At 38.7% G+C, this 12,175-nt stretch overlaps 1 protein-coding gene across 1 annotated transcript in view; it reads left to right on the forward strand.

Moving 5' to 3' along the window:
• The window catches only part of Thsd7b (thrombospondin type 1 domain containing 7B), an 872,787-nt gene that overhangs the window by 447,853 nt on the left and 412,759 nt on the right, over nucleotides 1-12,175 (forward strand). Inside the window, exons 7-8 of the mRNA XM_021198560.2 lie at nucleotides 5,808-5,999; nucleotides 7,635-7,869. Of these exons, the coding sequence (XP_021054219.1) occupies nucleotides 5,808-5,999; nucleotides 7,635-7,869 (427 nt within the window). The remainder of the gene's footprint in view (nucleotides 1-5,807; nucleotides 6,000-7,634; nucleotides 7,870-12,175) is intronic.

Here is a 12,175-nt window from a genome sequence, read left to right on the forward strand (position 1 = left end):
AAGCTGCAGTCACAATGATGACAATAATAGGATGTTGCCAGTGAGATCCGCTTCTCTCTGAGTCTTGGCTCCATACTTTATTGCCTTGAAATATAAGTATGTCTTTATTCCATTAGGGTTGTGGTCTAGAAGTGGCCCAGAGGCTTCTTGCTTCTTGGGAGGTAACATTTAGATTTAAAATATGGAATTAAACACAGATGTAGTCCGCTTAATTCGTTCTGAAAAGAAGTGTGCTGATAGCTTACTCCACTGTTGGCAAGCATTTAATCAGCATTTATTGGCATTCTTTTCTGAGATTTAAATAGGTCATAAAATTTTATGACATGTAGAGTGTTTTTGATAATGGCTTCAATATTTTCTATAGAGGGTACAGTAGCATACTAGTAGAAATATCAATAAAATAACCAGTGAACATCATTTCTGGAAGAGTAAGGAGCTTAGCGTTGACATAATAACGAAATGTTTGTCTGTGTTTCAAATCATACTGCATATTTTATATGGGTATTTCATGTTTTCCCTTTTTCTTTTATTGCTTTGAGTGCTTGAAATCTATGTTGGGGAACTGAGAGTTTGGTGCTATGGTGTTTATTTGCTTAGTATAAAAAGGGGGCAATAGAACCATGACACAGTAATTTGAATAGACTATATGCATGTGTTAAATGTATTCATCTGGTAGAAAAAGGCCAATATCTAGTAACTATCCTAGTATTCGATTTAGAATAGTTTCTTTCTTGGTGGTCACAACAAACCTGTTGTACACTATTTGCAGTATATATCTAGCATATATACTGGAAGTGAAAAAATAAAAATTCTTATGTAATATCTAATGCTGCATCCAGGTTTAGTTGTGGTTATCTGCAATCTAAGCATCTTAGGAAACTGGGGCAGGAGGGAACCAAGTCGGAATCCAGCCCAAGCAACGTAGCAAGAATAAGTATCAAACTGATAATTAAAAAATAAGTCAGTGCTGAGAGACAGACAGAGCAATTCTTGAGTATATTAACACATTCCAGAGCCAATGTTTGATCCCAACATTTTATTTAGCTTCTGGGGGGGGGGGTGAAGGGAAGGGACAACAGCAAGATTACTGGAAACTTGCCTTAAGTTTGAAGTGATGAAAGTATGTTTAATGTTATACGCCACTGTGAATGTTCTAATGAACAAGAGATTGTTTAAAACAATTTGTTTCATATAATTTCACCATATTGAATAATTTAATGTTGTTGATGATATCAGAAGAATCCTATAACCCCAGTAGTTAGTAAATCCATTCAGAAGTGACCATCTAGTCTTGTTCATTCAGCACTGATTCCAGGAGTTTGGTGAAGGCTAGGAATAAGTTTGTATTCTCCTTAGAAGATGAATTTAATTTTGCTTTAACATACATCTGATTTATTATAATATTAAATTATCCAAGCTTGTGAATAATCACCAGTAATGGGTTAGCTTCTCTTCCATAAGTTGCTGTATTTTCTGTACATAACTGGAGTCGGTGATCTCATTGATCCATCCAAAAGAAAATAAGCAAGATAGCCTTGATGCTCCTCTATCTATGGCTTGATACATACAATAGGGATATAGGTACAGAAGCCTAGGTGGAGCAAGGTTTTCGGGATTGGATGCTTAGATGGGATTTTTTTAACTTATTTTATTAGATATTTTCTTCATTTACATTTCAAATGCTATCGCGAATGTCCCCTATACCCTTCCCCCACCCTGCTCCCCTGTCCACCCACTCCCACTCCTTGGCCCTGTATGCTTGGATGGGATTTTGAAGGATTTATTAGTTCATTGTATCAGCAAAATGCATTAGATGATTATAAATATTTCTGTCATTCATGAGAGCCTACATAGACATTGATTTGTACTCAGCAGATGAATAAAGGTAGTATGTTCCATGGGTACCACACAAAAGCTGAGATTTAGACCCTTAGCGTATTGATTGGTATGTGTGTGTGCATGTGTGTGCTTGCATGTGTGTGTATGTGTTTGTTTGTGTGTTTGTTTGTGTGTGTATGTGTGTGTACCATTTTGCAAGCAGCATCTTGTTAGGTTCTTTCCTATTATGAGCCTGTCATGTGTTAAATTACTTTTTATGTGTTTTGTTGACTAAGTAATCCTTCATCCTTGGGCTCTCCTCAAAAGGTGATGTTATTATTTCATTACTACAATGAGATAACGGAAAGGAAAGGATATTAAGTGGTCTTCTTAGAGGGTAAATGCTGGTCCAACACTCAACTGACTAGCTGGGACACATTGCTGCTAGGAATGCCCTTCGTAACTTTTCTTTAGTGTAATTTCTTACACACACACACACATACACACACACACCAAACAAACTAACAAACAAACCCATGAGGTTTGTAGGAACTGTTTATGACTATCAGTATGGTTTCCTTCAACCTACTCTGATGTGTTTGTTCATAGACCTGCATTAGCCTGCAAGGACAAACAACTGAATGTTGATGGGTATGTTGCCATTTCTCTGCATTAGTAATTGGCACATCAGTTCATGAGGCAGCTTCGTTCTAGAAACCCAAAGTCAGTGCTGAGAGGCATGAGTGTGTGATGCCTTGAGAGGAGGGAAAATTTGGGTCATGAAAAGGTAGAGTAACCGGAAGCTTAAAGAAAGAAGGTTGCAAGCATGCTCCTTTGTATTTCTCAGGCTCTGGCAGCGTCTCTTGGGAGACAGCCATATCAGGCTCACAGCCAACAAGTGGACTGAGCACTGGGCCTCCAGTGGAAGAGTTAGAGCAAGGACTAAAGGAGCTGAATGAGTTTGCAACCCCATAGGAAGGAGAACAATATCAACCAACCAGACCTCCACAGAGCTCCCAGGGACTAAAGCACCAACCAAAGAGTACACATAGAGGGACCCATGGCTCCAGCCGCATATGTATCAGAGGATGACCTAGTTAGGCCTCATTGGGAGGAGTGACTCTTGGTCCTGTGAAGGCTTGATGCCCCAGTAAAGGGGAATGCGAGGGTGGGGTGGAAGGACTGGGTCTGTGGGTAGGTAGGGGAACACCCTCATAGAAGCAGGGGGAGGGAGGATGGGATAGGGGGTTTCCTGAGGGGAAACTGGGAGAGGTGATAACATTTGAAATGTAAATAAAGAAAATATCCAATTGTAAAAAAAAAAGAAAGAGTGTAAATAAGAACTTGTTTCCACATTTTCATTATCCCTTAGAATTCAACATTAAATAACTCTCCCTGGTTCTTACCTCAAGGGATGAACAGCATTGTCCGCCTTCCACATTGCTTTCATTTCCTGATTCTGTTCCTTTAGTAGTGTCTCTCACTTGACTGAGGCATCTTCCCCTCATTGGCTTTGATCTCAGCTTGTCTCTGCTTCGTCTGAATGCATATCATGACACTTAAGTCCAATGTGTTCCCTGCCGTAGATCCCAACATATTTTGTCTGTGTCACATTTCAGCTACTTAGTTTTGGATTCCATTTAAGTTTGCATGTCTGTAGCTCACGTGGATCGTGAACATGAGCTCTGTGGAGCGTCCTTGCACTGAGCCTATGTTTTTATCCCCTTGCAGTCATTGCACATGGTTTCCACTCCTTAAATAATAGACAATTTTATAATTCTTTGACATAGCATGTTCTTAAAGCAGAGTGAAAAGGATGCTATTTTTTGTAGAGAGACATTTCTTACAAGGAGGCTGTGTGGCCATTAATGAATGATTGAGGAAAAACCCTCTGTCACATTTATTGCCACAGAAATTTCTGATGTTCACTCACATAGCCAATATCCTGTTAAATTAGTCAGTTCCAACAGCACAGCTCATGTTTAACACAGTACTTCCCAGTATACTGTCTACCCCTTCCACTTTTTGTAAGATTCCTGAGTATCTCTTATTCCCGAAAATGTTCTTTGCAAACCATTAGTTTAGAATACTTTGTGTTAAAATTATGCTAATCATATTCACAAGAGTGGGAATTAAATTTTGATTAGATGTAGGTTAGTTGTTTTTTTTTTTTTTTTTTTTTTTTTTTTTTTTTTTTTTTTTTTTTGTTCCCCCACCCTGGCCTGCTGGCTTCCGAATGTGGCAATGAGATGCCCCTAGATGACTTCGTGTGTGTGTGTGTGTGTGTGTGTGTGTGTGTGTGTGTGTGTGTGTGTAGGGGGTGGTTACACAGTATGGACTCACCCTGAAAATAGATTGAGACTGAAAGGAGAATGATTGGAGCCGAGCTTTCAGCTTGATTATCTGCTGGAGTCTCTATTACTTCTCATAATATGCTTGAAAAATTTTATTTGTACCTCAAGGGCAATGAGCCTGGCCTCATTTACAAATATGAATGCAGATATTCACTGAGCACTGTCTTCTCCTTCAGGCAGGCTGGCTGACTGTCAGCTTGTTTTATTTACTTCCTCAGAAAAGAATATCCATCTCCAGGGGATTAGCCATAGCATGGATAATGGGATAATAGAAGCTCAAGATTTAGGAGGTTTAGTGGTGATTCCCAACTCTTCCCTGGATAACCATGGGCCAGTTTTCCATGCTCACTCTGGGACTCCTTATCTATGAGCTGAGAGAGAGCATTCTGACTCCAGTGAGTTTCTCCTAAGGTTAGGTGAATATAACATAATGTAATATAATAATATAATATAATATATTCAAATACACCATCTGCACCAAGGAGGTACTCAATAAATACTCATCTTGTTAGTAATTACTTTCATGTTGGACTGATCATGATAGGGAAATTCCAAACTGTAAAGTCACTCAGAGAAAACTGCGTGTATCCTATAGATGTTATTCCCGATTTTATGTTGTTATTTCAAATAATAAATGGTGCCTTTATTTATTGTGTCCTCTGTGTATGAGGAGAATATGAATGGACGGAGGGAGAAAAATCAAATTATTCTATCTAAGGAATTTGTCATAATGATAAATAACCCAAACATGTTTTATTTTTCAAGAAACCATTGTTATCTTTGGAGATATGAAAAGTATTTTAGAAATGATCCCATTAGTCTTACCATCTGCTTATTGTTAAATCTTACCCTGCCTTATTTTAAAACTATGAAAATCATAGCAGGATGTAATATCAAAGGACTGTAAATGTTATTTATAGATAGACAGTAAAGGCCCTGTGTCAATAGCAAAATTGGTAATCTTTCTTTTTGGTCTGTTTTTCACTCTGGTTTTAAGTACAATTAGTATTTATTTGTAAGTTAATCAGATTATTATGAAACGTCTTAGGAAGGACCTCAGACTGTCTTTCTACTTTTGTCAACATATTCTGTGATTTCAGTCACAGCCCTTTCCCATTGTGGTTAAATTATTTATTTCTTTGTACAGAGAAAACAAAGATCATGTGGTGATGTGTGTTAGGTAGTAAGTATTGAGATACAGCCCTGAAAAGATAACTAGGATGGTGAAACTCTCATTTAGAACGTAGACTATGATGGTTAGCATCATTTGTGACCTTCAGAGCTCTCTGGTTTCCACTTTGAAGATGAATGAACTGTGTGTCCACCATTAACATGTCAGTCACGCTTAGCTCCAGTCATTCATGGCTAAACTGTTTCTAGAAGGGGCAAACTTTGTCCCTGTGAAGTCTGACAAATGCGAGTTTGGCCATGCTATCTACCTTTTCAAACATCACATTATTTCTTGGCATAAACATTACAGATAGCTGACAGTACTTCCATATTTATATTTCATGCTTTGGACACCTGTTAAAGGCTTCCAAGAAAAAGTGGGATTATAGAGAAACCATGGACCAGTGTGTTCCTTGGGCTGGCCCTGCTTTTCATCACTAAGCAACTATCTCTGTTTTCTTACAGGAGAAGAAGTATCAGGGGGTCTCTGTCCAGTGCCTCCTCCTCCTGAACGGATGGCTTGTGAAATTCCCTGCCGAATGGACTGTGTAGTGAGTGAGTGGACGGTATGGTCATCCTGCTCGCAGTCCTGTTCAAATAAAAACTCAGATGGGAAACAAACCAGGTCACGTTCTATCCTGGCTTTGGCTGGAGAAGGTGAGTAACAGGTTCATTGCTTCCCCTCTAAGTTTTATTATTGAATAAGTAACGGAAACATCCTTGCCTTGCATGGAAATAGGCTTAGATTCTATCTTTGTTCCTTATACATGCATTAACCATTTCATTTCCAGACACACTTTATTTTCTGTGAATCCTCTGTTTTTATCTATGCTGGGCTCACCATTCCACATGGATTGCTTCAATCCAATCTTTTAGATGACCCAGTCTAATGGATTGCATGTTCTTTCCTTCTACTTCTTAGAGAAGGGAGCAAAGTATAGTCATACATCCAGGCTCAGGTATCATGCACAATTGGGAACATAATTGGATCTGTCTAATATAAAGGAGTTCCAAAGCAAGAATTAGAGACCTGACTTTTCACCAAGATGTGCCAGGAACATCTATAAGGGACTGATCTGTGCCCTGATTTCCTTTACCAGAATATCTAGTGCCAAGGGCCAGGGAGGGAACATGAAAGCCATGAAACTAGCCTTGAAGAAGGTAAAAGGTGCTATGGGATGTGGATGGTAACTGCAGAACACATTAAAGGACTAGCAGCTCCCACGATTCCCAGCAATGGACTCCATCCCCAGATACACATGTTATCCCTTTCATGTCCTCCCTCTGCCTCATCAGTCTTTGGCTCCATTAGAACAGCAGGATAGCAGGACCCCTGCTGTGAGCAGCATCTTAAGCAAGGTTTCAGTACTGTGATCATGAGAAATAGGGCCAGGGTCATGGTAAAGGAAAGATTTTGTCATTTTAAAGTGCAACTGCTTTTTTATATATCCCGGCTTTGATTTTGTAGAATGAGGGGGAAAGATTAGTACTAATTAGAATAAAACTAACAAAATAGGAGCTATGCATCTGAGCTATTTTTCTCACTGAATAAAACGTTGTACTGTGAATGTGTAGGGAAAGATCAATACTTTAGAGATGTACTACTTTTTGCCCTGGATAAAAATGTAAAAGAATAGATAGAAATGAGGTTTGGTTATCTGATTCAGCCAGGGGTGTAAAGGTGTACACCTGCCTGGTCTCCCTGCCAGGGCATACTGGGTTGTGAGAGCTCTTTCCAAGTTGAAGATGAGCTTTTTCTTGCTAGATTTTAGACACCTCTGGATTTCTCAAGTGGCAGTAAAATGTTTCATGGGGGATTAGTACTTTAAAAATGACAGTCTGAGAAACAAAACATCTTCCTTAACAAAAGGAATTATAGATAGTGTGTGTTTGACATGATGCCTCTCCAAGGTCATGGCCTATTTTATGTCTCTTTAACATATGTATAGGGTGCTCTGATGTACTGAGCTAGTCTATCCCACTGATTAGCTCATGCAAACATAATAATATCAAAGGAAAAGCTGGTTTCTTTGGAGTCCAATTCAGAGATGTGTGCTTCATAGGTGGACAATAGAATAAATTAATTTTATACTCTGCTGAATATGGACCCACTGCCTATTAAATTAAGAGACAAGAGCACACCACTATTCTTAGATTATGGCATAGCGAATAAATTCCTGGCCTTAGAGTCAGAAGGGTCCAGTAGGTTAGGTCTCCAGGATGCAGAAGAAACAAAATCAAGAATGGTAGCATTGCGATTCATGTTTTCTTTCTCACTTATAATCTTCACAGGCGGAAAGCCTTGCCCTAGTGCTCAGGAACTCCAAGAGTACCGTCTATGCAACGATCATTCCTGTACACAGCTCTACTGGGAGACATCTGCTTGGGGTTCCTGCTCCGAAAATACTCTTGTGACTGCCCTCAATGTGACCATTGGCTGGAATGGAGAAGCAACATGTGGGGTGGGCATTCAGACACGAAAAGTCTTCTGTATCAAGAGTCATGTGGGACAAGTAATGACCAAAAGGTACCTCCAGCCTTCTGCTGAATGGTCATATGACCATTTTCCATGTATTATTAGTAGAAAATATGTATAAAACAACCAGCAGGCATAGGTTTGTGGTAGGGTAAGAAGAATTGGTGTTCTTTGAAAAATTTTGATTTAATTTATATTTATGTGTACATGTATGTATATGCTCATGTGTGTACAGTTGTCTACGAAGGTCAGAAGACGGTATCAGATCTCCTGGATCTGGGGTTATAGTAGTTGTTTGCCATTCTATTTGAGTTCCAGGGCGTGAATCCTGGTTCTCTGGAAGAGTAGTTTATGCTCTTAACCACCATGCTGTCTTTTCCTGACCTTGTTGTTCTTGTTACTCAACCTTGATTAACAGATATAATTAAAAGTTAAGCATATTCAATATATGCTACAGAAGTTCATTTATGATATATGCATAAGTCAATGAAAAGTTAAGTCATCTCCACTAACTTGAAGTAAATTTGAGTAATCAAACACGTTTTCTAGAACTTCCTCTTTCATCAGTTCTTCTCAAGTCTTGCAGAGACTAGGTCAGCCTGGAGCCAGGGTCTATTCTTTGAAGGGTAATGTTTCACTATGGTTCAGACTCCCAAATCTCTCTTAACATAGAAATTTTGGTTTGTGTAATCAATAATCATAAGTAAAATACAGTTGTGTGTTTTCTGTATTCCATGTAATTGTAATGAAGACATATGTTTTAAAGGTAACATGGATATACTGACATGGGAGCTGGGATAAAGATTTTAAAAATCATGTCAAGAAGTATTTAAAGTTATGATAAGAAAGAACAGATTGACAAGAGACGTCTACTGGGAGAGTTTCATTTCTGGCCCTACCCCTTGCTCAGATTGTGGGAGCAAAGAGAGAATTTAAGGGCCCATGCTTTGTTCACAGATGGGGTAGTTGACCTCATAATTTGCCTTGATAGAAGACCCACTCTGACCATAGGAATGCTGAGTCACAGACTGTGCTGATACAAGATTGGGCATATTGCTATCAGCTTAGCAATTCAGTGTTCCCCTAGGAAATACAAATTTTCTGTCTAGGAGGAAGAAAGTCTCCTTTTTCAATTCTCTAATGGCATGAACTTAGAGGTGCAGCAGCTAGGTAATAAAAAGCAGGGGTAGACAATGAATCTAATGTTCAGAGAGCTGCAGAAACATTTGTGTCATAAACACAGACAGCATCATGCCAAGCCTGTCTCCACACCCCTGCCCTTTCTGATATTGTAGACAAATTTATTTGCCCATCTGTCAGATTCAGTACAATGTATGTCCCTTGTAGCAACACAAACGCCCGAGTATCTTCACTCTTGGCACCACAGTAAAGGCCTGTGCCCTTCCACACTGCTATAGTAGATGCATTCGCTATGTATGAGGAAAACTACAGAAGCTAAAGTTAAGGGAACAAAACTGGCTATCCTAGGAAGAAGAATGACAGTTGTGGCCCACCATTGGTACTTATGTATCTGATGAGCTGATAGTTCTGAAAACATGTGCAAAGACAACTGATTAGAGATTAATCATAGCCATGAAGTCTTTACCTCTGTGTCTTCAGATATGTGACTTTGAAGGCTGGTAGTAACTGCCCTTTATTGCTGTATTCCTGATCACCATGTTGCCAGAATCCTATAAACATTCTTGGAGTTCAGGAGTAAAAGGTAATTTTGTAGAGGAGTGATAAGATTAGACAAGGAGTAAACATGAAGGACAAAAGATCCAGAGAACCTGTTGTTCATCTTTACCTTCTACAAATATATGTGTACCACAGTCAATGGTAGCAAAAGGTGCCAGCATAAAGAGCCGTTTGAAACCATGACCTGTTTTACTGATGCAAGCATGCCATTGCTGCTGCAGTGTCTGACTTTTCAGTACCGATGTTGTTTGAGGGTATGAATTTATATCAGTTGTATCTTTCTGCTTACTTGATAGCCAAGGCAATATGTGGACTAAATGAATCTATGAATCGATTTCTATGAATTTTCTAGAATAACTTGAACCATAACACTTCGTGTTACCCAGTCCAACTGATAGTCTACTGTGATCAATGGCAAATCCGAAGAGTTTTAATATAATTGAATTGTGTGGACATAGGACCTCTTTTTCTGGAAAGAAATGCAACCTTACTAATTTGGGGCCTAAATTTTCAACTTTGCAAAACTATCAATGAAACAGTAAAATAAATATAAAAACCAAAACAGACATGGTGTAAGAATAGGGTAACCCCAACATGATATGCAATAAATATTTACTTGTTATTATAAAGAAGAAATATAGCAGGCTGAGAGTTTGATCTCTCTTCCGTAAGTTTTCAGCTCTTAACTACAGCTGGAAAACTCTACTTGTATTAAGGTAACTTTCCCCCCCATTTCTTGGCAAAAGGACACTAGAATAGAGACACATATCTACTAAGTTTTTGCCACATGTTAAAAAAGTATCATGTGGACAAGAAAAGTTGAGCTGTAGGTTAAATGGCCTTCATTGTCTTCTCATATCTCATCATTACTCTGAATAAGAGTTTATTATAAAGATATCTGAACACACCCCTTCATTCAAATCTTAACTGTCTTGGTTAGAATTGCTGTCACCTTGGCAAAACATAAAGTCACCCAAGAAAGGAGTCTCAATTTATGCTTTTCCCAGATCAAATTGGCCTGTGGGTAAGTCTATAGGGGTTTGTCTGATTTCTTAATTGGTTTAGAGGTCCAAACCACTGTTTTGCAACACCATTACCTGAGCTGATGGACTTGCGCTGTATGATCAAACTAGCTAAACATCAGTCTGTGAGTGATCCAACAAAGACAGTTCTTCCATGGTTTCTTCTTCAAATTCCTCCTTGAGTTCCTGCCTTAATCACGGATATGAAAGGGAGAACCTAATAGACCATTTTTTTCCACTAAATTGCTTTTGATCAAGTGTATCATTACAGGAACAGAGATGAATCTAGAACATGAGCTTAAAGCTGTTTCGTTGGTAAAATAAATCACAGTACCAGAAGTTAACAGCTTAGAGAGTAAGGTCTTATATCTAAGGTCTTGAGTTCTTTTTTTGAAAATTTGTATGTGAGACTCTAAAATATTATTTCAATGGATAACCTTCAGTTTTGCTACAGGCTGAAAGTCACTTTGATGGATGCTTCACATAATACACACAGACATAGAGGGCTTGGGTATGCTGATGTTAACTACTTTATATACTATTAATGAAGCTGTAAAACTAGCCATGAAGTTTTCATTCTTACTGTATGTCTCTAAACCATCCTGGTAAATATGAGCAGGCTACATTGACTTTAGTCAATTTATTTAATTAGAATTCTTGAAGTCAATCACGTTAAATGAAATAAGATAATACTCCAGTGGAATGCTCTATGAAATTACCAGCAATAGAAAGTATGATTCACTTTGTCCTTTCCAAAAATATATACACTTACAGGCCTTTTAGTGTCATAGTCCATGTCAACCCAGACAGATCTTCTGTTACCTGTGAAATCCTTCGGGTGGTATCGGGGTTAGAGACAAGGAGGACAAATAGTTTCCTAAGAAAAAGATTGGGCTAGAGAGAAGGGACAAATGGGCTTAAGTGTTGTGTTTTGTCCCAAACTCCCTCAACAGAGAGACACAAAGTTCCTCTCCTCACATTGCTGAGTCTCACTTTTGTTTGCGTGCAATTGTGTGGGTGAGAATGTTACCATTGTATGAGAAATAAAACTGATCATATCAGAAAATGAGAACCAGCCTGCACACTACCGAAACAGAAGTCATAGCTCACATGGGTATTTCTGGGGGTTTGGTTCATTATTCAATGCTTTCCAGTTGTAACATTTAAAATAAAAATAATAGCAACAAAGATAAAAAGCACAATGTTCCAAGCCATCTAAAGTTTCTGATAAGGCATTTCCTGCCTCTACTGTGAAAGCACCTGGCATTTGTGTTTAGATATAGTAAAAAAAAAAATAGCTGTGTTTAAACATTTAGTCAGTAAAATGTTGGCAGATATGCCCCATCCAGCTGAGTGAGATGAATATGGCTGTGGCTGAGTCCGATGGGTGATTAGGGAGATGGGCACAGAGCATGCACCATGATGAGAGAAGCATCGTGAAAGAGTGTGACTTCTTAGCTCCTTTTGATGTTGTTCATGTCGGTATGGAGCTACAATCTATAGGATGAGAATGAAAGACAAGGTGTACAGAACCTCCCAGAACAAGTCTAAGGGAATGGATAGATCAAAATAAAATTTGTGTGCCAAATATCAAGAGCAGTGCAATTCAGCACACCATGTATACACACAGATGGGAA

Source organism: Mus pahari, chromosome 5, assembly GCF_900095145.1.
Source record: "Mus pahari chromosome 5, PAHARI_EIJ_v1.1, whole genome shotgun sequence".
In the NCBI taxonomy this organism is placed as follows: Eukaryota; Metazoa; Chordata; class Mammalia; order Rodentia; family Muridae; genus Mus; species Mus pahari.